We start from the raw sequence: 23,959 nt of genomic DNA, 5'->3' as shown, positions 1-23,959 counted from the left end.
CCCACTAATCTTCAATTTTTTGGTTTGAGTCCATTCTTATTGGTGATTAAATAGTTATGTTTTCAACTTTATTAAAGTCTTGTTTTTGGAGATAATCTCTTTTGAAAAGAAAAGTTAATAATGATCTTCTAGTTATAAATTATTCTGGTTTCTATTTTTAGCACATATATTTACATATATAGTATAGAATAAATATTTATTTTCAATATAAAAAATATATTTCTTTTCAAGATTTAAACAGCAATTCTAATTCTTGTATTTTTTGCTTTGTTTCATTGGGACGATCTTTTTACTTTTTAAACGTCTACTTTTAGCTTTGGTTAATTTTAATATCTATTTTTTCAGCACATCTATTTTAGTCTTTCGTTTTTTTAAAAGTAACTATTTTAGTCAATTTTTTTTTTCATTTTATCTCATTTCTTTGGATAATAATTGTTTAGCATCACACTTCACTCACTAAATTCTTAAAAATATAGTTATAATTTTGTATTGAAAGTTTTTATGATGTATATAAAATTTGTGTTAAAATTTTACAAATATAGATCAAATTAGTCATTTTTTTAAAGTACAAGGACCATAATAAATAAAAATCAAAATATGTGAATTAAAATAGTATTTAAGCCTATTTTCGACAAAAGATTGGAATTTTACAAAACTAGTATAATTAATATCCAAAGTCTTTAAATAGCCACGCAATATGTATTTCCAAATAATGTCATGTACCATGTCGCCATAACAACATAATCCTTAAATTGTAGTGCGCCACATAAATATTAGAACTAACAGAATTTAACTGAATTAGTGAAACACAAAATAAAATTAAGAAAAAATTATGGATTTTTTAGAGTTTGAAAAATAAAATCTCGAAAATGTATAAACTAAATTTATAATTTAACTCGACAGAAAGACGGAATCGGTGGGACCCAAGAAATGCGCGTCGGGATTGAAAACTATCGTGTGTTTGGTGTCGTTTTGTTGGGTTATCTTTTCCATGAAAACGACTCGTTTTGGATAGGAAAATAAGTTCCAGTTTGCAATTTTTTTTTCCCTCTTTTTTTTTTGTTTTTTATTTTTTGGCCTCAACGTATATGTTGAAATTGAAATTCATTTGGCATAAAAAGATGACTTATTGATACCTTATGCATTTTTTTTAATCATAATCTATTTTGGCTATTCATTCAATTTATAATAATTTTTATTTTCTGTATCAGTATATGTGAAATTAATTTGTATGACAATTTTATTTATTTATTTTTGTGTTTAAATGTCTTAGAACAATAATTTGATAATTTATCCTCATAGAATAGTCCTCTTATTTTTAATTATCCATTTTATGTCATTCCAAAAGTTTTTTCTTTCAAAAACTTGATAAAAAAGAAAAAAAAAAACAACCTTAGATGGAAATTAGAAAAACTATTTTCATGATCAAAGGATTAATAAGAATGAAACCATCCCTTCAGGCGTAATAATAACACGTATAAATTAAGAAATCGAGTAATATAACCCACCACTATTTTTTCCTCTCTTTTTTGTTCTATGAATGATATATATAAATTTATTTATATTTTGTTCGGTTTATTAATGGTGGAAAATTAATATTAACCTGAATGGAATTGAAAAAAATACTCTTTATATCCAGCGTTCATTCACTCATTCATCCCACGGCCCGGCCCGGCCCGGCCCGGCCCGTTTCATTGCCCCAAATCTTATTCCCAATAACCAAAAAAACAAAATAATTTAAAGAAAAAAAATTGCCCTATTTTTCTGTATGCTCATCGCCGATAATCCAATCCACCGGACCACCGCTCTCTCTGCGCCTCACCGCGTCACCTCCGGCGCTCTGCTACTTGTTCTCGTACCTCTCGGTACTCAGTGTTGCAGCTTGCAGGCTCACAGCCCACCGATTCTTTCGTTTATCATCTTCAGATTGGTACGATTTTAATTTTAATTTTCAGTTCATTAATTTCATTTTCCATTTCTTTGATTTGTGCTATTTCGATATTCACCTCTCTTTGTAGTTTGATCTAAATCGTGTAATCTAGATTTTTCTTTCTACATATCTTACTTGTAATTTATGCAGTGTTTTGATATATGGTGAGTTTGTGTGATGATTTAAATTTTGTCTACTTTTTTGTTCTTGATCACATAACTGGATTTGGATTGAGGGGAGACAAATCTACAAATTGGGGTTAAATGCTTGAAATCCGTAGTCGAATAAAAATTTCGTAAATTAGCTTAAATTATTTGCTGCGAATGACGGCAGAATCGGGGAAGAAACTGAAGACTGCCTTTTTCATCTTCTGCTGCCCAGCTTTTCCGACATTAACCTTCAGTTCATAACCTCCTTGGTTGGCATATTTAGACTAATTTTAACCTTATTCACTTTTGCTTCTACGGTCACCCTCTGAATGCTGGAGCTAAGCTTGGAAAAAAATTATTAGAACTCCTCGTTGGACTTTGTAGTTAGGAAGAAACATAGAACTTTTATATAGAATTTTTATGGGAAAAGAGAGATTGTCTTCTATGGTGGTGGGACATATTGTTCTCTATGGCTCTATTTTTGTGCAGATTAACCAAACATTTTTATGATTATGGGTTATCTTCTCTTTCAACCAACACGAAGTTTTTCTGTAATTTCTTAGCAATGTTGAGATTTTCTGCCCCTTCCCTTAGTACATTTCATATTACAATGAAATAGTTTCTTATGCAACAAAAAAAGAAGTATCTTCAAACCTCAGTCTTATTGTTTTAGGTTGGAGGACAGTAGAATTGAGTTAGAGGGAAGCTGCAGGCAGCTATGGGAGAAGAAGCAAAAGACCCTTTCAAGGGAGTTGATTGGAAAGCCGTGGGTGGCGATATGCAAAAAGATCCCAGCTCTACAAACATTATAAAGAAAAGGCGTCCAACAAAAATCAGGCAAATTCCAGATTATTATTTTCTTCCTAGAAGATCCCTTCCCTCTGCCATTGCATTCTATGGGGCCTTTATTGCAGGTGGAATTGGTGCTGGGATGCTGGTGGAGATCTGGATAAATGATAAAGTTAAAAGTATGCTCTCAATATACTTCTTACTCTTAGTAAGATTATGATTGTTAAATTATAAGGATGTTAAATTATAAGTTTAGTCCATGAATCTCAAAATGTCTTGCATGTTGTTGAACTCTAGAAGAGTATCAATAGGTTACTAAGGCCCTATTTGATAATTATTTGGGTTTTAGTTTCTGTTTTTGAAAATTATGTTTGTTTTGTCACAATTTTTTTATTATGTTTTCATGTTTCTTAGCCAAACTTCAAAAACAAAAACTACTTTTTTTTTTTTTTTAGTTTTCAAAATTTAGCTTAGATTTTGAAACAATTTATAAAAGTAGATGGAAAACATAAAAATACATATGTGAAAGTAGTGTTTACAAGTTTAATTTTAAAAAATAAGATGGTTATCAAACGGGGCATAAGATTTTAGTTTTCTTGTCTAATAGGTCTCCAAACTTAAGTGTCTAAAAACACCATCGAACTTTATATTTTGTGTTTAATAGTCTTGATTGACCTATTAGACATTTTTTAATATTCATAGACCTATTAGACACAAAGTGAAAGGTTAAAGTCTCTGAATTTGGAAAAATGTCGATCTATTTGACACAATCATGAAATTTTATGACTAAACTTGTAATTTAACCTTATATCATCAACCTTATCTAGAAGCTATATCTTAAGGACTTCTTTTTTTTTTCTCTTTTCAAAGTATATGTGTCAGTATACAGTGTGATTGATTTTTCTTTTTGATGTGTACTTGCAGAGGATGGAGGCGTCATCTGGGAATTTGACAAGTAGAGTTGAGAAGTATTAAAGTCATTTAATTCAAGTTCTGGATTTTGTTTTGTTGCCAATCCTTAGTTTTAGGCCTTTTGGCATACATGAGGGAGTGTCTTTTAATGCCTCTATGAAGTTTGTACAAAATTTTGAAACATTAATGATAATTTTTTTGAAGTTATAACCACCAATCAAGCACGAGTGACATTAAACACAATCATTTCTGGTATAATCAGATTGTTGACTCAATCTAGTAAGCTTGGGAAGCACATTCCATGAAGTTGAGATCATAAAGCTATGAAATTTCTTAGCCTGGAAACTATTATTGAATGATTTCTTTAGAACAGAGAATGTGCAACACAAGAAAGTATATTCAAGAAAGTATTCAGTAGTCCTGAAAGAGTTTCAAGTTATTTAGAACACTTGTAACCAACACAACAATTTGCATCAGTTGGCTTTAGGATAGCAGCTCGTTGTCGGTGGCTAAGGGTTTATCCTCTCAGTACTCCACAGCTTCTCCCCTCTTGAACTCGAACTCGCTTTATACAAAAACCTTTTTTCGCTCTTCAAATTCACATAATCAACCTGTGAATGAAAGATAGAAAGGGGTAAGTAACATATGGAAAATTAACATGATGGAGATTGGAGAATGTATGATCATGTACAAAATACATTACAAACCTGATCAGGATTGAAAACAAGCAAACAGTATGAATCAACAGGACCCGAAGAAGAATCTTGAAGATTTTCCTTGGCTGGTTGTCCAGTAAGATAGGGAAGGCCTGGATTAGGTCCCAAATACTGCATTCTTGTCTTTGAAGGAATAGAGGACCATGCTTTCTCTCTTTGCTGCAATGTGAACTCAGCATGATCATGATAGAATATGCAAGAGAATATCACCAAGAGTAAAGTGAAAAAGTGAAATCTAAAAAGTTAGAACCAGCTTCAAGTTACAAGTGGAAAGGGCCATCCCTACAACCTGAAGTTTTATAGCATCAGGATACAATGAATCAACAACCTCAACTCTCCCACTGATCCGAAATTGCTCCCATGATTCGGTGAAATACCAGCATATCTAAAAGACTAAAACATTTAAAATCGAAATTTTGACTCAAATTGGCACATACATTTCAGCAGCAATCTCAATACAATAAGCTAGAGAGACTCATGAAGAAATTATTTATATCATATACTATGTTCTCTAGCCAGGGAGATTAATACCTCAGCAAATGGACAATTCTTAAGCTCTTCAACCTGCAGAATCAACCAAAAGCCAAGTTCATTTTAAAGACAAAACTCAGATCTACTTCATCACAAACATATTGCCAGCCAACAAATCAATGCAGAAGTTCTACTAGGAAAATCTGCTATATTTCTGTTCTAGAAGATCCAAGCTATTGTTGATACTTGGATGGTCGAGGAGTCAACAGTATCGAGAGAGTCAATAGACGCGATTACAGAACCAGAAAATGCCTGTTAGGAACCGAGCATAATTCATCGCTTGTCTTGTTACTGCCATAGACGTGGATCCACATTACATAATCAATAACACTAAATACAGATTGCAATAAAATTCCAGAAACCCAGATAATCATTGCGTTAAAAACCACAGAACAACAAATGGCCGTATGAATTAAGCAATTTAAAATGAAATATAAGGCTTCCCGTAAAAGAACCTTGCGACTTCTAGAATCCGTGTTGATTTGGATATTATCGCTGCCCTCTTGGAATCCTCTGAAAACAACTGTGCGATTGGAGGGCCTTCCATTCGCTCCTACCGTTGCCTGAAAACGAATTCGAAATCGAAACGGTGAGAAAGGAAAAAAAAAAAAAAAGTAGTTAAGCTTTGAGAGAAATAGTGAGAGAGCTGTACGAGCTGCAAGAATTGGGAATGCTTGATGTGGCCATTAGATTCCAAAGCAGTGAGAAGAAGGGACTTCCATGGCGCTGCTGCCGATCCCATCTCCCAATTGTCCGCTCGCTAATTTGCCTAATGGTTTCAATTTCCCATTTCCGTTCGGTGCATCACTGAGAAATAGTACTTTCAGGAACGAAGTTCAACTTTTCAGTAATTAATATCGGATATCAATTTTCGTTTCTAATTTTTAATTTTAGTTTTTTTTCAATTTAGATTTTTTAAGAATAAGAACTTATTATTATTATTATTATTATTATTATTATTCTTAAGTTCCAATTCCACCCTCTGGACTTTCAGGTGGCACTTAAAATATCTATTTTACATGTACTCTAAAATTTTTAAAATATCTATTTTAAGTGTAATTTTAAACATCTGGCCATCAATCTAATATAGTTTTATAGATAAAACAATAAATTTATTGGTTTTGTGTTTCAGAATATATATCCACCTACATCCAACTATACGTTTGCCTGTTGGTAACGTGATCAGTTCCCAAGTGTTGTTCTTCTTTATAGCATTCATTTCTTATATCGTAGCTTTCTTTCACTGAGGATGATTGAGAGCTTTTCTTAGGAGGCTATCTTATCATCGAAACGAAAGCTTCAAAATCAAAATACTTGATAGGATACAAAGTTATCAATAGGACGAGAAGTCAAATATCTCTTTTCTTTCTTAAAGGTGATACAGATGAGAAACAACAGAAAGGGAAAAATAATCCATATTGAAAGACAAATCGATAAGATATCTCTTTTAACGAATTTCTTTATTGTGATAGCTTATCAAGACTTGTTAAAGCTGGAAATTTCAGTCTCTCACCTCAATATTTATTGTATTAAAAAACAAAACATTAAAAATACTTGATATTGAATAATATGTTGCTGAGGTTTAATAGTTACCATTTGTATTTATAGGTAGTTTGTGTATTTTTTTTTTGAGCTTCCAATAATTGAATTGTGATAGTATAATTTGAGTATTTGATTTTTTTTAAGAATAATTCGAGTATTTTATTATACCACGTAGTTAAAATAAAATTGAATAATATATTTAGTAATTGCTTTATTTTGAAATTATTAAGCAAGTAAACTTAATCAGTGTTTTTTAGTTAGTTTTTCTTTAAAAAAAGGAAAAACACTTAATTGGAGTCATTATAAAGACAAAAATCATAGAACTATAGTACATGTCAATTATCATTGAAGTGTGCATATGTTGGCATCTATAATAAATTGTTGAACTTTAAAAGATGTCTAATGAGTATCAAGGAAAAGAGTTTTCAAATTTGGAATAATATGTCTATAAATTTTTGAACTTTCAATTTTGCTAAAATAAGTATTTAAATTTTATTAAAAAAATTCAACGATAATGGATATATATTTTAAATTAGTTGGATTCCACATGCCCATATATATTGTATTAAATAAATAAATATTTAAACTTTAACGATGGTCTCATATAGTCATATGAACTTAAAAACAAAAAACAATGATCTCGTAAATTAGAGATTTATTCGATGCAAAATTAAAAAAATTCAAGGAGTTATGTTTTTTTTTCTTTTAACATAAAAAATCAGCTAGAATCCGCTCGATTCAAAATCAGCTATCCCAGTGATGAGCTTCCGTCGCCAATCACTGTAGTTCCCTCCAATTCTCCGATCAGACCCAATTCCATGGCGGAAACAGCCTCCACGATCGATCCCATCTCTCGTCTCCCTCTCCCTCTCCCTCTTCTAGGATCCGAGCCGATCCCTTCCGTCCCTAATAGATTCGGACCGACCAGTTCCTCCATCGACTGGATTCCAGACTTTGCCGGCTGTGCATGGATTGCTTATGGAGCCTCATCCCTTTTGGTGATCTCTCACTTCCCTTCTCCTCTGTCTCCCGAAGAAGCCAAAATTGGGCCCATATTTCGGCAGTTACTGGAGCTCTCCGGCGACGACTTATCCGCTGTCAATGCCGTATCTTGGTCACCCGTATTACCGTCGAAGGGTGAGCTTGCTGCAGCTGCGGGAAACCGTATATGGGTGTTTTCTCATGATTTGGGCGGTTCCCGAGGTACGTGACACTTCGCAATTATTGTTATTATTATTTTTTTTCATTACTGTTAGTTAGCGAGGAAAATGAACGAAGGAACTGATTGGAGAGTGACATATTGGATTACGGGCCAATTAGTGCAGTTCATCTTACTGGGATGGTTACTTAATTTCCATTCGGTTTGGCCAACATTGAGGGAAATAGAGGTAATAGTGATCAAGAATATATGCCTCCTAACGTACTTTAGAAATTGACGAGGAAATAGTTAGGTTCACTCATTTAAGAGCGAGAGTGATAACATCGAATTGTTTCCGTTCAGTTTTGGACACCTTTAAATTATATTGATTTACTCATATTCAGGTTCTTTTTGTTGGAGGCAGAATTCAGTGCTTGTGCAATCTCTGAAGGTTGAGGCCATTCAGTGGACGGGTACGGGGGATGGAATTATTGCTGGTGGAGTAGAGGTCGTTTTGTGGAAAAACACTAACAGGTCCTGGGAAATAGCCTGGAAGTTCAAACCGGATGTACCCCAAACTCTTGTTTCTGCAAGTTGGTCTACCGAGGGACCATTTGCAACGGCATCTCATGCCAGGATATCGAAGATGGAAAGCGTGTTGATTGAAAAAGCTAGCACTGTGCTGGTAAGTCAGAGCGAAGGGGAGTATGGACATGTGAAAAGCGAGTTATCCCATCCTCTACCCATAACTATAATTCAATGGAGGCCTTCAATTAAAGCGCCTGAAAGTGTCAAGAATACACCAAGACATGTGCTTCTGACATGCTGCTTGGATGGAACTGTGAGATTGTGGAGTGAGACTGAAAATGGAAAAGCCAGAAAATTTAGTAAGGATATAAATAATAAAATGTCAATGAAAAGGCACTTTTCTGTTGCTGCCGTCATAGAGATAAATCAGGCATTGAATGGAACTCTTGGCATGGATTTATTTGTAACATGGGCGACCGAGATCAGAGGTATGTGCAAACCTTTTGAAGTGGCTAAGAAAGTTTACTCCTCAATAGGACTCGAACACAACAGCGTTGGAAACTGCGAGTGGCTAATTAGCTTGGGTCCAGGATCATCGGTTACTTTCTGGGCTGTTCATTGTCTCGATGACATATCCCCATTGAGATTCCCTCGAGTCACGTTGTGGAAGAAGCAAGAGCTCAAAGGATTTGAAGTGGGACGTCATTACATGGATGGTTGTACAAACTTGAGTAACAATATTCTCCTCAAGAAAGTTGTGATCTCAAGGATTCATCCGACTGGTCCCCCAAGTATGTGCTCTTTGATTCAGTTATTGCCTTGTAATTCCTTGGTGTGGTCGCTTTTATCTGCTCCCACATCAACTGACACAGGGGATGCATCCTTTGACAAAAACAGGTTAGAAAATTCGTCCTCGTGTTCAGCTACTAGTCAATTGAATTTAAGTGGTCACGATGGAAAAATCTTACACGTTGCTGTCCATCCATACAACTGTGAGGCCGAGATAGCTGCCTCCTTGGATTCTAATGGCTTGGTTCTTTTCTGGTCACTATCTAGTATCTCCAATTGCGTACTAGGCTCTCCGACACTTACTCCTAGCTGGGAACTTTGTGGAAAACTTATAACTCAAGATTCATGCTCCAAATATACAAGTGTGCAGTGGGCACCATCAATCTTGGATGGAGAACTGATTCTTCTCATGGGACATGCAAGAGGAATTGACTTTTTTGCAGTTAGGATTAGCCAAAGTGATGAAGAAAATACTGACTGTCACTACTTATGTACCATACCTTTCACTGGTCATGGTCCTTTTGAGAATGGTCCGACTAATATATTTTCCATTTCTTTTCCCTCTAATTGTAATATGACTTATAAATTCAATAAATTTATGTTATTGGGGATATGGATGAAAGGGTTTCAGGCATTATCATGGGAAATCACCCTACATGCTTATGATATCTCTGGGACTGGAATACATTGCAATTGTGATATTGAAAGTGAAAATATAGCTGACAGCATATTGAGATTTGAAAGTCCTTTTGGAAGCAAAAAGTATTGTGTTAGTATAATCCCTTGCTCATCACAGTTACCCAATTCTCAAATTCATGACCAGATTACAAGTTTTGCCGTGGTGCACCAAGGAACTTTTGTTCCGGTGCTGCAAAAATTAGCTTCTTTGGGTGAACCATATACCCCTGCATATGTTATGGCTACTGGCTCTGCTGATGGTAGTTTGAAACTTTGGAGAAGTAACATTGGCAAACCATCAATCTTCCACGTGCCATGGGAGCTTGTTTGTGTTGTTGTCACGCATCAAGGTCCCATTACTGCTTTGTGCTTGACGGATTGTGGTCGGAAGATTGCAACAATTAGCAAGGACAACCAAAAATGTAATACCAGCAATGTTCATATATGGGAGCTTGGATACCTTGGTGTGGGGACCCTCTTATTTGAAGATAAATTGTCCTTTGAAAGCAATATTGTTGCCCTAGACTGGTTAACTTTAGGAAATGGTCAGTTTTTACTTGGAATTTGTTTGCAGAATGAATTGTGTGTGTACTCCCCGAAGCGCTTTGGTGGCCAAACCTTGTCATGCATCACAAAATCTTTGGATACCAAGACTTGGATCTGCATTGGGTTTGCTCGTACTCTCTCTTCTAACTGTGGCTTCCTTTGGGGGCCGAGAACCACAGCGATAGTTGTACATGATCATTACTTTTGTATAGTTAGTCCATGGTTGTTCCTTGTGGATAAAAACCATGATGCCATGTGCAACCCTTATTATATCGAAGAAACTAAAGCTCACCATGTCAATGGAACAGTTGTAGACATTTCTGCTGCTGTTTTTAGTGATGAATGTTGCGGTATCGAAAAACTACCGGATGATAATTATGACAGCAAATGTAGATCGAAATCTCTGGCAAACTTTTATGCTGAAAGCAAAACTCTGTCGAGCACTTTGAATCCATGGGTTGCTCAAATGAAAAATAAATCCGGGCTTGGTTTAATAAGCATGCTGGATGTAGTTGATAAACTGTGTGGATCACTGTCTTCTTTTCATCCTCAAGCCCTCCTCATTAATATATATTCAGGTGATTATTAAATTACTGCCTATCAGAAAGCTACATTGTTTACTCAAGTATTGGTCCTTCATCACAATCTATCTTGTTAGATGCTTTTATGAACACACAGAATATCTTATTCATTTGTTTTATCTTTATACTCTGATAAAATTTTTAGTCTGAGTTATTGTATTGTAAATTTTATTGCTTTCTTTGACTTGCCACTAGCAACAGATAACATGGTTATAAGCTTATTTCCTTACTTTCTGGTTAAGGCATTAAAACTGTCAATTTCCATGTTTTCTCGAAGAGAAAAGAAAACTGAAATTTGTCTTTAAGTGAAATATATTAAATTTTCACAATACAAGCAAGAGACCCCTCCGTCTTTTTTTTTTCCTTTATTTGAATTTGAAAATTTTAGGACTCATATTGCATTTTAATCTATCTCACAATTTGAAAGAATTAGGGAAGGGCCATAACATTTTTGTATCGAGAATGAACAGGTTCAAAAGATAAGAGGATTAAGGATACCCACCAGAAATACTAATGCAATCCATAATGATGTACCAGAAAATACAACATTTTTGTGCACCATGATGTTGATGCTGCAAAAATAATCTACTTGAATCAATCTTCCAAAGAAGCTTATATGTCTTTAAAAATCCCTTGGTTTCTTTACTCCCCAAATAACCCACAATGTTGCTTTGAGCCTTTGACCATGTTAATCCATAACAATTTTGCACAACATTTCTATCCATGACCACGTAACAGAGCAAAAGTATTGATTTTAGCTCCCACATTGAAAACTCAAGAAAATATAGAACTTTTGAATATAAAATCTCATACTTTGCTGCTGTAGGAGCATGGAAACTGTAAGTGATCAAGGTTTTCTCCTGCTTTTTCTCATAAGCAGCACCAACTTGGAAAATTGCTAAAAAGGGGCATCTTTTTTGTAATCTTTCAGCTGAATTAAGCCCTTCCGACAATGGTAACCAGACCAGAATATTTACTTCTAGGGCTTTTAGACTTCCACATAGCTCAACTAGACATCCCTCTTATCAAATTAAAACATTTTTCAGTATCGGGAGTTTAATGTTAGGATAATTTCTTTAGAAATTTTATCATCTCTCTCTGTTTAGTAAAGTTTAATTTAGCGATTCCTTTAGAATTAAGATGTGCAATCCTCAATTTGATTAGGCAAATGGAAACGTGCATATACGGCTTTGAGTCATCTTATTGAGCATCTTCCTTCTGATGAAAAGAGCTCTCCAAACCCAACCTATACTATTCCAGAGATTCTTCTGTCAGATTATTTTGAAGGAGTTGTGAAAACTTCAACTGATAAAGGAGTTCAGTGGAGTACGAGTGACTCATCATCCCAGTTTAAGGGTGGTGTTTCTCAATGGACCTTCAATTGGGAGTCTACTAGTAATGGTAACTCATTCATTCCATCCTCTACGAAATCTGAATTCAGCAGCTTTATTGAGCCTCTTGAGAAGTTCTACGAAGTAGCAGGGCTAACCAGCGTGGAGAAGACACAAACTCTAGCAATTGTAGATCTTCTTGGTGAAATCAGTAATAAATCTTCTGCATCTGCCTATGAAAGTCTTGATGAGCCTGGGAGAAGGTACTTTGCAATAATGATTTTATAATTTTAAGATGTCTAAGCTTCGCTAGTTGCCAGACCTTGTACCTGGATTACACAGTTCTGTTAAAAGACTAAGAGGAAACCTTTCCCTCATTGTCACTAATCCCTGCAGTTATATATATCATCCTCCTTAATTTTATTGTAAACTATGTATTTTTTTTTTCGAGTTTTGTATGTTTTAATTGATTTTATTTTCATTTACAGTTTATTTCTTTAATTTTTGGTCGTTTGTAACTTTTTCTTTTCAATATTTTTCTATTAGATCCTTTGAGTTCTAGTATGCTGCCAGTTTAATCTTTACTACATAGTCTAAACACCTTATATTCTATTTAACTAAATCCCTGATTTGTTAGTTTGTTGTGTGAAATTTTGAACATTATGAGAATTTATTGTGGACATAAACAGAGGATATTTCCCTTCAAGTTCCTTCCCAGGTTCTATCTGTGTTACCAAAAAACTATCGCTGTATAAGAGGCATGGGAAGAAAATATTTATTCTTATAAGATCTTGACTAGAAGAAACTTAACAGAACTTGAAATGGGCAAGCTCAGGGAAACTATCAAGTTGTTCGAATGGGTAAAACTTGTTCTTTGAAAAGTTTATATGTTGTTAAGGAATAAAAAAAAATGGAAATTTGGGCCAAATGTTGTGTGGCCACAGACTTGAATGTAAGGTTACTACTATATTGTGGGCAAATGCAGTTAGAAGTTAGAACGATCACATGGGGTGATATATAGAGATATACAATAGGCTTTTCAGCAACAAGAGTATGGACTGGGAAGAAGTTCCTAATTTGGCCAACTTTCATTATTCCTGGTTTTCATCATCTACTTTATTATTATTATTTTTTTCATTTTTTCATTTTGGTTTATTATTTAATTTATTATTTATTTTGTATTTTTGTATTTTTTAATTTTGGTAATTATACTCCCTTTGTAATTAATTCAAGCTAGGGTAGTATACTGTAAACTCTTAAATGAAGGTTTTAGATTTTGATGGTACCTTTTCACTATGTCGATTAAAAAGAGTATTTATTCTTCTTCTTATTCTTAATTTTTAAAGTAAATTTTTAGAATAATTATTCAATTATTCAATTTTATTGTTTCATACTATAGTGATTATTTATGCTCTTTCCCTAGATATTGGATTGCTTTGAGGTTTCAACAATTGCAATTTCTTCGGCAAAATGGTAGAGCAGCATCTCTGGAAGAGCTGGTCATTGACTCAAAATTGAGTGGATGGGCCTATCACTCTGATTGTCAGGAAAATCTATTGGATTCAGTTATCTCTAACGAACCAACTTGGCAGGAAATGCGAAGTTTGGGTGTTGGAATTTGGTTTACTAATACAACACAGTTGCGTACAAGGGTAATACTTGGAGATGTATATTCATATAAATTTCTTAGCTTTAAATATATAAATCTAAGTGATTCTATAATATTTATGTATTTCTTTTTCACTTTTTGTGCAAACCCTTTATTCCATCAGACTGGGTACTGGTAATGTAGATCAAGGCAATTGTCCTAATTTCATATCAAACATGTAGCATTATTTTTCTTATTAAAAAAAATGAACACAACTTTTATTCCCTTTTAGATTTTCATAACCACCATATATTTTGAAGCCAAAGTGCATTAAAACTCCTTTAGCCACCCAGTTGAAATAATCTCATGATTCGGTTGTTCGCTTAGATGAAGTTTGGCCACGGGTTTTTGTACACCTTTAAACTGGTAAATGTTAACCAATTGTTTATCATCCTGTTGATAAGTTCATTAGACTGGCTCTGGCAACAGATGTCTTTCTTAGAAAATTTTGACGAGAGTTTTGTTCTGCCATAGATTAATCATTTTTTGTCTCATTGGTCCGTGTTATATGTAGATGGAGAAACTAGCAAGATCCCAATATCTGAAGAAGAAAGATCCCAAGGACTGTATGCTTCTGTATGTTGCGCTGAATAGAATCCAAGTTTTAGCCGGCCTTTTTAAAATTAGCAGGGATGAGAAAGATAAACCCTTGGTGGGATTTCTTTCACGCAATTTTCAGGTGCTCCTTTCATATACCATCTGGATAATGTCAAATTTATGTGCATGGTCTTTGGAGAGAACAGTTTTGGAGGGTCATTTTTCTCTTAAATCATGTTAATCTGCAGTTTCACTTAATTGTCACTTTTCAGGAGGAGAAAAATAAGGCAGCAGCTTTGAAGAATGCCTATGTTTTAATGGGGAGACATCAACTGGAGTTGGCTATTGCTTTCTTCCTGCTTGGTGGGGACACTTCTTCTGCTATTAGTGTCTGTGCAAAAAATCTTGCGGATGAGCAGCTTGCACTGGTAATTTGTCGTCTAGTTGAAGGGCGTGGTGGACATCTTCAGCAACACCTAATAACAAAGTTTATGCTTCCATCTGCCATTGAGAAGGGCGACGCGTGGCTTGCAAGCATTCTCGAGGTGCATCACTTATTTTAAGGGATAAATGTAGAATACCTTACTGTAGATGCGATTGCAAATTTGTCATATAGTTTAAAAATGATTACTTATAATTCATTTGATTTAATTATTTACATTACACACCCCTCTTGCTGACTTAATATCTTAAGAAATGTCATGTCACTCTTCTTTTTACAAAGAAGTGCCTTATTCATATAGTTGCAAAACACCCCCTATGTTTTATTCCCATGTTGGCAAGAGAGATGTATTTTGTACATTATTGAACCACATGAATAAAAATTCGTTTTTAAACTGTAAGGGATGAATTTGTAACTGCATTAAATAATAAGTGTTTTATTTGCATCTATCATTTTTTGAACAAAAGGTGAATGACTAAATACTACAGAAGTGGAATATATGTGTTTTACTTGGATTTTGGAATGCCACAAACTTAAAATTTTCCTCTTTTGTTTGCAGTGGGAATTAGGAAACTACTCTCAGTCCTTTATGAATGTACTTGGTTTGGAATCACATTCCGTAACTGAGATACCATTTTTTTCAAGCAAACATATTGCTTTTCTGGACCAAAGCATTGGTATGTATTGTCTCTTGTTAGCAACCAAAAATAGCATGAAGAAAGCAGTCGGAGAGCAACCTGCTGAGGTCCTTTGTCGGCTTGCAACCTTGATGATGGCTACTGCTTTAAACAGATGTGGTCTTCCTGTAAGTTTATGCTATGGTTAATGATGTCAATGATATGGTGCTTCTGCTTAAAAAAGAGGTCTGACAAATAAGTTCAATCAATCTGAGTAGAAGAGACAATCTTAAAGCAATAATTGGATATATTATCATGTTGTTGCATAAAAAGAATATTTTTTGTTAGAGATTATCTTTAAGCAATAATTGGATATATTATCATGTTGTTGCATAAAAAGAATATTTTTTGTTAGAACAAAGTGTACATTTACATGGTGGAAGGGAAACCCTGACTTAATGAATGTAAACTCCTTCCTTAAAAAATCAAAACCATTACCTGCAATGAGCCTCCCAGTAACAAAGACTGAAAGAGGTATACTTCTAAATTGTCTCATTGAATTCATAGGGAAGAAGTTAAAAAAATGATCTTATGAAGTTTACTCCAAAAACCATACCCAATGTCATGAGAAATCAATGAAGTGTCTTAAGAAATAATCCTATTCCACTTCAACCCAAATTCTAAAATTGTAGCTATAATAGAAATTTTCACAACCTCTTTGCCTCTTCATTTAGCTTGAGCATCATACTGATGGAGGACTGAAAATCCAATCGAGTAATCCAATAGATGTAAGAATATGTGTCAAATAGAAAACTTTCAAATTTTCGCTCCTCAAATACGCACGTCTTTTTTCTTTAAAAATGAATAACTAAGAAAATTCAAAGCTAGCTTATTGATTTCATTCGAACATCCATACCATACCTCTCCTTGTAAACATGTTATGTTTGCTTTTCTTATGTTCTCGGTTGATTTTAAGCTTGAAGCTTTGGAACACTTGTCAACCTGCGGGAGCATTGCTGAAGTTACAGATAGGACAAATGGGGTGGATATTCAGTGTTTTGAGACTATAAGCAAAATCTGTAAGCAATCTCCTAGATATTCCTCCAGTTGGCTGTCTGTTGAATTTGCTGTCCATCTGGAGCATCGAGCAAAGTTAGATTTGGCTGTTCAATACTTCTCAAAATTGATACGGAAGCACCCAAGCTGGCCAATCATAAAGTTAGAATCTGTTGGATGGATGGGTTGCTTAAAGGAAGATGAGGTGGATTATGAGAAATCTCTTGGAAGTTTTCAACATAAATTATATGTGGGGTTTGCACAGTTTGAAATGAAGTTTTCATTGATTCCTGCCTCTCTTGTTGGTATGGTAAGTAGATTTCTGAGTGTGGTATTTTCTCTCTAATTTATTACTTCATGTGTTTATGCTTCTAATTTTTTTCCCCCAATGAAATTCATTTCCTACCCATTTTTCTTAACAGATATTAGTCTTTCTGTGTAATCTTGGGCTACAATTTATTGCACATGATATATTTCATGGATCTACTTCTCAAGAATGCTCGGATGACAAGTATCAGAGGATTCATACTTACTTCTTGTATCCTCTCTCGCACAAGTCACTACTGAAAATAGCACAAGAAATTTCATTTTCAACTTCACGGTATATTATTGCTTGCAGTTTATCGTTCCACAGAGGTGAAATTATGACGAAGTGTTTAGATATTTGGTGGTACTACCTTCAAGGTCTTTTACTATCATTACAGGGCCTAAGAACTGCTTTGAGAAGTATACATGGTTCTCTCAAAGAAGATCTTGTTTCCAAGCTCGTGACCATTCTTGATTTGGTTGAATATAACTTGTATTTCGCATCTGCTTGGCTACTGAGAGACTCAAAATGTCTCCTTAAAATGCTGCAACCACTCTTTGTCGCTTTTTCTAATGCAGAATCTCCTCATGACATTGACATGGGACATCTGAACCAACTCTTCCCTCACATTGGAGAGTTGATAGCTCAAAACTTTTTGACCGGTGTAGATTATAACCATCAGATACTGGCAGGCGTGCCCACTGAACAAAGTGACGATATTGTGCATTCAATTCCAGTGGATGAAAGATGGCACATTATTGGGGCTTGTTTGTGGCAACACATGTCCAGATTCGTGAAGCATAAGTTGGCTATTTTAACTAATAAATCCAAAGAGGGTAACTTTGGCAGTATCATTCTTGGTAACCTTTTTACGTGGGCTCCAAGTCTTTCAACCATGACTCCCGATCAGAAAGACATTTTAAAGGATGTGGTTGAATTGATATCAATGAGTCTTACTTCTCTACTGGCCACGGTCCTTGCTCGGGTTTCTTCTTATCAACTAAAACAACTGGTATCATCTTTGCAACATAAGTTAGATCAGAAGTTGTACGTTGCAACTGTTGTTTGGTTTGAACACTTTAGCCAGACTCAATCTCGGCAACAGAAGCACCACACTGATGAAGAAATATACAATATGGATATGTGTAACGAAGGTGACTTTGAAACATTGTGGAACATTACTTCCAATCCCAATATAATATCAGAATGTTTTGCACATGAAAAAGTTAATCTGTTGCACTGTTTTGATCATAAACTCTCTGAAATATGGAGTGACATTTATAACGGCACCACAAGGGCAGAGGACACTTGTACTCGTGAAGGTGCACTAGTCAGTAGTTCTTCCAGCAATGCCACCGTATCGCCTGGTAAATTATTTGGTAATGGGAAAACGCTTGTAAGATCTGACAAGGAATTAGCAACCCTTGAGGATGTCATGTCTTTTCAGAAATCTAAAGAGATATATAGGAGGAGTGGAGAGCTGTTAGAGGTAATTTTCAATCCAATCATATGTTGCTACTAAAATTTTTTTAGCACCACGAACTTCTGTTTTTTTTTGTCCTTATAATTCTTTCTGGTAATATATCCTTGCTTATTGAATAAGGCTGAAAATTTTTTTGTCTTGAGAAGCAATAAGTATGTTTCTTTTAGTAAAAATATTTCAAAACTTTGATATAGCATTCTTAGTGTTATTTTTCTTAAGGCAGGCATTGTGTATCAACTCTGTTGACCAAAGACAAGCTGCACTTGCCAGTAATAAAAAGGTCAGTTGTCATCCTCATATTTGACTTTTGGCTTTTTTTCCCCTCTTTTCCCTTTTAGAACGCCCCCATTTTTAGGGTAATGTGTTTGAATTCCTCTTCAATCTTCTTAATTATTTGAAGGTGCTACCTTTCACAATCATTTTCACTTCGACCATTTAGGAATTTTGAAGTCAATAATTTTACCAACTACATAAACATTTCCATGTGCAGAGTGTGGCTATTATGGGGGGTCCTACTATTTAGGTATGCCTGTAAAATGTGATAACTCCCTATTTAATAGACAAATGCTTAACAGTATAAAAAATTCAGAAGATTTGAATCATTGAAATTCAAATTTTGCTGAAGATCATCAAGATTCTGGAAGACCCTTGAATTATCCTTCGTAGTGTATTGCTCTCCGTCTCAATTTTCAATGAGATGGCTGACTGAACAAATTGGACCTCTTATGCTTGAAGTGTTATAATAGGAGCTCATACCTGTAGCTGTCTAAATACGTCTGTAAATTAATTTGAACTGCGTATCTTTTGTGTCTGTGTGTTGGAAAGGAGCATATCTGTTGAGTGATTAATTGATAGCTTGAATTCGGTTGTGTATTCATCCATTTTTTTCTACCTTCATATATTTATTTCAACTCTGTACAGTTCTTCAGTTTTTTTTATCTAAAAGCTTATCTCTTGATTCTGACTGTGCTTTCTTGGCGAAGGTTCATATGCTGCATGATTGCAATCTTTGAAAGATTCCATAAAATCAGTAAGAGTCAATAACTTTTGATGGGCGTTAAAAGAGTTTCTATAGATGCATACGGCATTCACATAATCAATTTGTGAACTTGGTGAAAGTGATCGTTGACAAATGCAGGAGGCATAAAGTTCCATTCACTTTATTAAAAAGATAATAAAATTCAGCTGTAGTGCTTAAAGGAAATGTTTGATATGTACTTAACTGATGCATTTATCTATAGTTGAAGATCACTGTTCTCTCCTATAATATTTTTCCTCTATTACTATCATATGCATGCAAATTGCAAGCATGGTGATTAGACATATTTAATTACAATTTGGATGGATTCAGGGTATAATTTTCTTTAGCTGGGAAGATGGGATGGCCTCCAGAGATGAAGAGGATTATATCTGGTCAAAGTCTGAGTGGCCTCTAAATCTAAATGGGTGGGCAGGCTCTGAATCGACACCAGCTCCAACATGTGTATTTCCTGGTGTTGGTCTTGGTAGCAGAAAAGGGGCACACCTTGGGTTGGGTGGTGCAACTGTGGGTGTTGGATCATCTGCAAGGCCGGGGAGAGACTTGACCGGAGGTGGAGCATTTGGTATTTCAGGTTATGCTGGTATTGGTGCTTCTGGCCTAGGTTGGGAAACACAAGAGGATTTTGAGGAATTTGTTGATCCTCCAGCTACTGCAGAACACACGAGCACAAGGGCTTTCTCCAGTCATCCTTCTAGGCCTCTTTTCTTGGTTGGTTCTACCAATACACATGTATACTTGTGGGAGGTATTAACTAATATTATCTTTTGCTCTAGAGTAGCGATTTTTGCAGTTTAACAGAGGAGTAAATTCCAACTTGCATATTTAAAAATTTCATTACTAATTTACTGTCAACTTTTCTTGGGATGGTCCGATGGTGTAAATTTAAATTAATGCAGTTTGGGAAGGACAAAGCTACTGCAACTTATGGTGTCTTGCCCGCAGCAAACGTCCCTCCACCATATGCTCTAGCCTCAATATCATCCGTGCAGTTTGACCAATGCGGACACAGATTTGCTACTGCTGCCTTAGATGGGACTGTATGCTCATGGCAGTTGGAGGTTGGAGGAAGGAGCAATGTCCTACCCACAGAGTCATCGCTCTGCTTTAATGGCCATGCATCGTATGTAATTTCACTTTTAACTGTTAAATAACTACCTATTTGGTTTCTATTCTTATCCATTTACTATAAATCATCATGTATTCAAGTTGCTCGAATTTTTTTATTAATCTTTAATAGCCTTAAATTACAAGAGATGGGGTTTATTTATAATAGGCCAACATAACTAACACCCAACTAATTAATCAATTGACTAACTCTCAAGCCACTAACGACTGTTAAAGCTCCACGGCTATAAAAGAGACAACTAACTCTAACGGCTAGTTGACAAGGGTTTCAAGGGATTTTTTTTTTTAATAAAACCACTACATCATTTATACATATAAACTTGAGTCTTCTTGCATTTACATTTTATAACATACAATGTTTCATATTATTGAACTTGTTATTTATCAATTTGCAGGGATGTCACTTTTGTTACTTCCAGTGGATCAATAATAGCTGTGGCTGGATATAGCTCCACTGCAGTTAATGTAATCATATGGGATACATTGGCTCCACCTACAACTTCGCGAGCATCCATTATGTGTCATGAAGGTATCCGTCTCATATTTGACTCCAAAAGCAAGGTCTTTTACCTTGTTTGTCTTTGAAATTCTTTTTGTCTTCATGAACGAGACAGGACAATCATGGTAATACGTGATTTGCTCGAATGTGATTAAATAAAGCAATAAAGGCAAACCTGTCCGCTTAAGGGAGATGTATTTACTATTATCAAGTTGGAGAATGTCTTTATTGGTTGGCCCATAGGATGAAGTTTTGTAATATATAAAAGAAATGAAATACGTTTCCCAATATTTCATCAAGTGTCCTATATTGTTTCTTGACTTATATGGCAAAATTCATGGTAACGATGATATACCGTACTCCATGTCAAAGCTGGTCTTTCTTTTTTCTGTCAAAATTTCAGTTTAGATATTGACCTGTTTGTATATTTCTAAGCAACTTTCTTCTTTTAATGTGCAGGTGGTGCTCGCTCTCTTTCTGTGTTTGATAATGAAATAGGAAGTGGGTCTATTTCACCACTCATAGTAACCGGTGGGAAAGGTGGAGACGTTGGACTTCATGACTTCCGATACGTGGTCACTGGTAGACCTAAAAAACAGAAACACTCTTCTAAAGATGAACGGATCAGCGATGCTTCAAATATTAATATGCCAAGTACCATTGGTGAACAAAACTTCAATGGAATGCTTTGGTACATACCAAAGGCTCACTCTGAGAGCGTTACCAAAATATCTTCCATCCCAAATACGAATTTGTTCTTGACTGGAAGCAAAGATGGAGACGTAAAACTTTGGGATGCAAAAGGAGCTAAATTAGTTTATCATTGGCCGAAGTTGCATGATAGACACACTTTTCTGCAACCCAGCTCCCGTGGTTTTGGTGAAGTAGTTCGGGTAATCTCCCTTTCTCGTAGTTTAGTGAAGTGCTAGTTTTACTAAACAAATTTAAAATTTTAGTTTTGATGGAAGATGACACGTAAAACTGTGTCAGAGCATATCTATGTTCTTTATGCTACATATGAAAATTTTAAATGATTATTATATTTGCTTGAAAAGGTTCAAAAGATCTATTTTTTTGGAAGCAAACTCTTTCACAGTGCTAAAGCTCATTGAATTACATAATCCTACAGGCTGCTGTTACTGATATACAAGTTATCTCAAGTGGATTTCTTACCTGTGGTGGAGATGGCTCTGTAAAGCTGGTTCAGCTGAAATGATCTGTGTAGAACGGAACAGGCAGAACAAAACCCAAAAACTTGTTTTGTTGCAGTTAAAATATGGGAATTTGAGATGTGCAGAAGAGGTGGTGTGAGGATAGTGTCACGTATGGCTCGGCGTGCATGCCTTGTACTTGACCGAGCACGTTTAAGATATTCACAGTTGGTACATTATCCTGACTAGTTTCCAGAACAAAAGCTCAAATCAGTGCCTTCATGTTCAATGTCAATAGGCTTTTGGGCTTGAATTGCTAACGTGCTGTGACCTTATGTAGTAATAGTAACTTCAGAAAGCGAAGATCTAACCATGATGAAACATTCAGTTTTATTGGCTGAGGATTACGGCGAACTAGAGTGAAATTAAGTGACCAGTACCTTGTTATGAGGAGGAAAACGCTTTGTGGCAATGACTGTTCAACCCAAACAGAATAGAAGTAAAGTTCGTTTGATTCATGCAAGTTTTTGCTTCTGGAGGAAAGAGAACCTCAATATGGACTACCCACATGAAGTGAACAAGAATTTGCTGCTTAGTGCTAATGGCTGCTATCGCTTGCTCTCTCTTTGGCAGAAGAATTTACTGTGTTTCTTTTTCTTTTTGTTGGGATGCTTGGGTAAATTTTTTTAGATGTGTATAAACTTTGTTCATCCTCTTTCCCCAGTATAAAGGAAAATAAGACTGTCCTTGGTTACAGTTTGGGTTTGTGAGATTCTTTTTTACTGTACATTTTGGAACAACTTTTGTAGAGCTGAAGTTTAATGTGAATTATCATTTTTGGCCTCTTCTTTTTGTCTAATCATATCACTGCTTGATAAACGAACGACAGGCATTTCCATCCAACTGACTTTTTTTCTTTTTCTTTTTTTCTTTTTTTATAACGGAGAGTTGGAGCTTTGCTCCACTATACCTAGGGAGACCCGTGCCCGCCCTAAGGCACAGACCTGAGAGACATCAAGAATTTTTTGTATTAAGTTCATCAGAAGGTTCGAACTTAAGGCTTCTAAACCAGTATGATCAAGAAATTTCAAGTCCTTGACACCTTTTGGGGCGACTCTTTTCCAAAAGAGATTCTACTTCAACTTCAAAACTTTTCTACACAAATATGACGTTGGTAAAACCAAGCATAAGTTTGGATGAAATTTACCACTTAAAATTTAAATTCAAGGGTGCAGGTTGAAATTGAAAAACCGATCAAACTAACTTGTTTTCGTGTATACTTATCAAATAATCTAGTTTTCTAAAATATAATGTCGAAACTAGTTGGTTCAGGTCCATCGATTTTAAAAAATGGGTTCTAGCATCGCTTTCTTTTTCCTTACTTGATTTGTTGATTTGACATTCATTTCGGCTGAAATCGATTCGAATCAACTTGCTTACACTCGGGTTAGGAACAAATAAGAGGCATTGTTTTGGTAAATCGGTGGGCTTGGCAAAAGGCTCCCATAGCGCCATTGGTGATTACTTATGGTGGGGACAATCACAAGAGTAAAAAAACCATGGGATCTATGGGAGTTTCAAAAAATTCCCAATCTTTTTTGCTCTGTTTTCTCTAATTATATATACTTCTTTCCATTAACCACAAAAAGTAACGTAACACCTATGAAACTCTATCATGCTTGATTGGCCAAACCCATTTCTTTTCCATTTAAGTTTCCTTGCAAGTCAAGGTAATGACGCAAAGTCCTCAAATACCATGGGCACAACCTCTTGATTACACGTATACTCTCTCCATTGGCCTTCAATTAAAGAATATGGTGTACATTACTGCCCATCTTTGATTTTGAGTGAATTATGATTAAATTATGTTTAGAAAAAATGATCAAAATTTG

At 35.2% G+C, this 23,959-nt stretch overlaps 3 protein-coding genes across 6 annotated transcripts; 2 read left to right on the top strand and 1 right to left on the bottom strand.

The window, feature by feature from the left end:
* Nucleotides 1-1,701: 1,701 nt before the first annotated feature.
* Nucleotides 1,702-3,993, top strand: LOC148211160 (krueppel-like factor). The gene is made up of 3 exons (XM_088124591.1): nucleotides 1,702-1,930; nucleotides 2,753-3,047; nucleotides 3,793-3,993. Exons 2-3 carry the CDS (start codon nucleotides 2,798-2,800, stop codon nucleotides 3,825-3,827), a joined length of 285 nt encoding a protein of 94 aa, XP_087980717.1. The 5' UTR covers nucleotides 1,702-1,930; nucleotides 2,753-2,797; the 3' UTR covers nucleotides 3,828-3,993.
* Nucleotides 3,994-4,087: 94 nt separating this feature from the next.
* Nucleotides 4,088-5,869, bottom strand: LOC111016386 (Pyridoxamine 5'-phosphate oxidase family protein). Of its 2 annotated transcripts, XM_022291775.2 has the most exons (6): nucleotides 5,680-5,866; nucleotides 5,483-5,590; nucleotides 5,028-5,060; nucleotides 4,786-4,881; nucleotides 4,488-4,655; nucleotides 4,088-4,391 (listed from the first exon to the last, which is right to left on the bottom strand). In XM_022291775.2, exons 1-6 carry the CDS (start codon nucleotides 5,767-5,769, stop codon nucleotides 4,290-4,292), a joined length of 597 nt encoding a protein of 198 aa, XP_022147467.1. In that variant the 5' UTR covers nucleotides 5,770-5,866; the 3' UTR covers nucleotides 4,088-4,289. The 2 variants fall into 2 exon arrangements, with proteins under 2 accessions (XP_022147467.1, XP_022147468.1); XM_022291776.2 differs by lacking the exon at nucleotides 4,786-4,881 and having other exon boundaries at nucleotides 5,680-5,869.
* A 1,410-nt stretch (nucleotides 5,870-7,279) lies between these two features.
* Nucleotides 7,280-22,911, top strand: LOC111016342 (transducin family protein / WD-40 repeat family protein). 3 transcript variants are annotated; one of them, XM_088123802.1, is made up of 15 exons: nucleotides 7,287-7,772; nucleotides 8,112-10,826; nucleotides 11,994-12,423; nucleotides 13,584-13,812; nucleotides 14,323-14,487; nucleotides 14,618-14,890; nucleotides 15,347-15,592; nucleotides 16,381-16,770; nucleotides 16,883-18,256; nucleotides 18,474-18,530; nucleotides 19,602-20,036; nucleotides 20,189-20,412; nucleotides 20,813-20,946; nucleotides 21,376-21,809; nucleotides 22,046-22,911. In XM_088123802.1, exons 1-15 carry the CDS (start codon nucleotides 7,388-7,390, stop codon nucleotides 22,130-22,132), a joined length of 7,578 nt encoding a protein of 2,525 aa, XP_087979928.1. In that variant the 5' UTR covers nucleotides 7,287-7,387; the 3' UTR covers nucleotides 22,133-22,911. The 3 variants fall into 3 exon arrangements, with proteins under 3 accessions (XP_087979930.1, XP_087979928.1, XP_087979929.1); XM_088123803.1 differs by having other exon boundaries at nucleotides 7,528-7,772; nucleotides 8,132-10,826; XM_088123804.1 differs by lacking the exons at nucleotides 20,189-20,412; nucleotides 20,813-20,946; nucleotides 21,376-21,809; nucleotides 22,046-22,911 and having other exon boundaries at nucleotides 7,280-7,772; nucleotides 18,470-18,530; nucleotides 19,602-19,741.
* Nucleotides 22,912-23,959: the final 1,048 nt, after the last annotated feature.

Source organism: Momordica charantia, assembly GCF_013281855.1.
Source record: "Momordica charantia cultivar OHB3-1 chromosome 5 unlocalized genomic scaffold, Mcharantia_2.0 BLBB01000005.1, whole genome shotgun sequence".
Lineage (NCBI taxonomy): Eukaryota > Viridiplantae > Streptophyta > Magnoliopsida > Cucurbitales > Cucurbitaceae > Momordica > Momordica charantia.
Note: the sequence above shows the minus strand (reverse complement) of the source record. Positions and strands in the feature narration are given on the sequence as shown.

Excerpts from the sequence above, each read along its gene's own strand:
- LOC148211160 (XM_088124591.1), top strand. The coding sequence starts at position 2,798 with ATGGGAGAAGAAGCAAAAGACCCTTTCAAGGGAGTTGATTGGAAAGCC. Across the intron at positions 3,048-3,792 it reads GATAAATGATAAAGTTAAAA|AGGATGGAGGCGTCATCTGG; the intron begins GTATGCTCTCAA and ends GTGTACTTGCAG.
- LOC111016386 (XM_022291775.2), bottom strand. The coding sequence starts at position 5,769 with ATGGGATCGGCAGCAGCGCCATGGAAGTCCCTTCTTCTCACTGCTTTG. Across the intron at positions 5,591-5,679 it reads ATTCCCAATTCTTGCAGCTC|GCAACGGTAGGAGCGAATGG; the intron begins GTACAGCTCTCT and ends ATTCGTTTTCAG. Across the intron at positions 4,882-5,027 it reads AGAATTGTCCATTTGCTGAG|ATATGCTGGTATTTCACCGA; the intron begins GTATTAATCTCC and ends TTAGTCTTTTAG.
- LOC111016342 (XM_088123802.1), top strand. The coding sequence starts at position 7,388 with ATGGCGGAAACAGCCTCCACGATCGATCCCATCTCTCGTCTCCCTCTC. Across the intron at positions 18,257-18,473 it reads GGAGTGGAGAGCTGTTAGAG|GCATTGTGTATCAACTCTGT; the intron begins GTAATTTTCAAT and ends TTCTTAAGGCAG. Across the intron at positions 20,947-21,375 it reads ATCCATTATGTGTCATGAAG|GTGGTGCTCGCTCTCTTTCT; the intron begins GTATCCGTCTCA and ends TTTAATGTGCAG.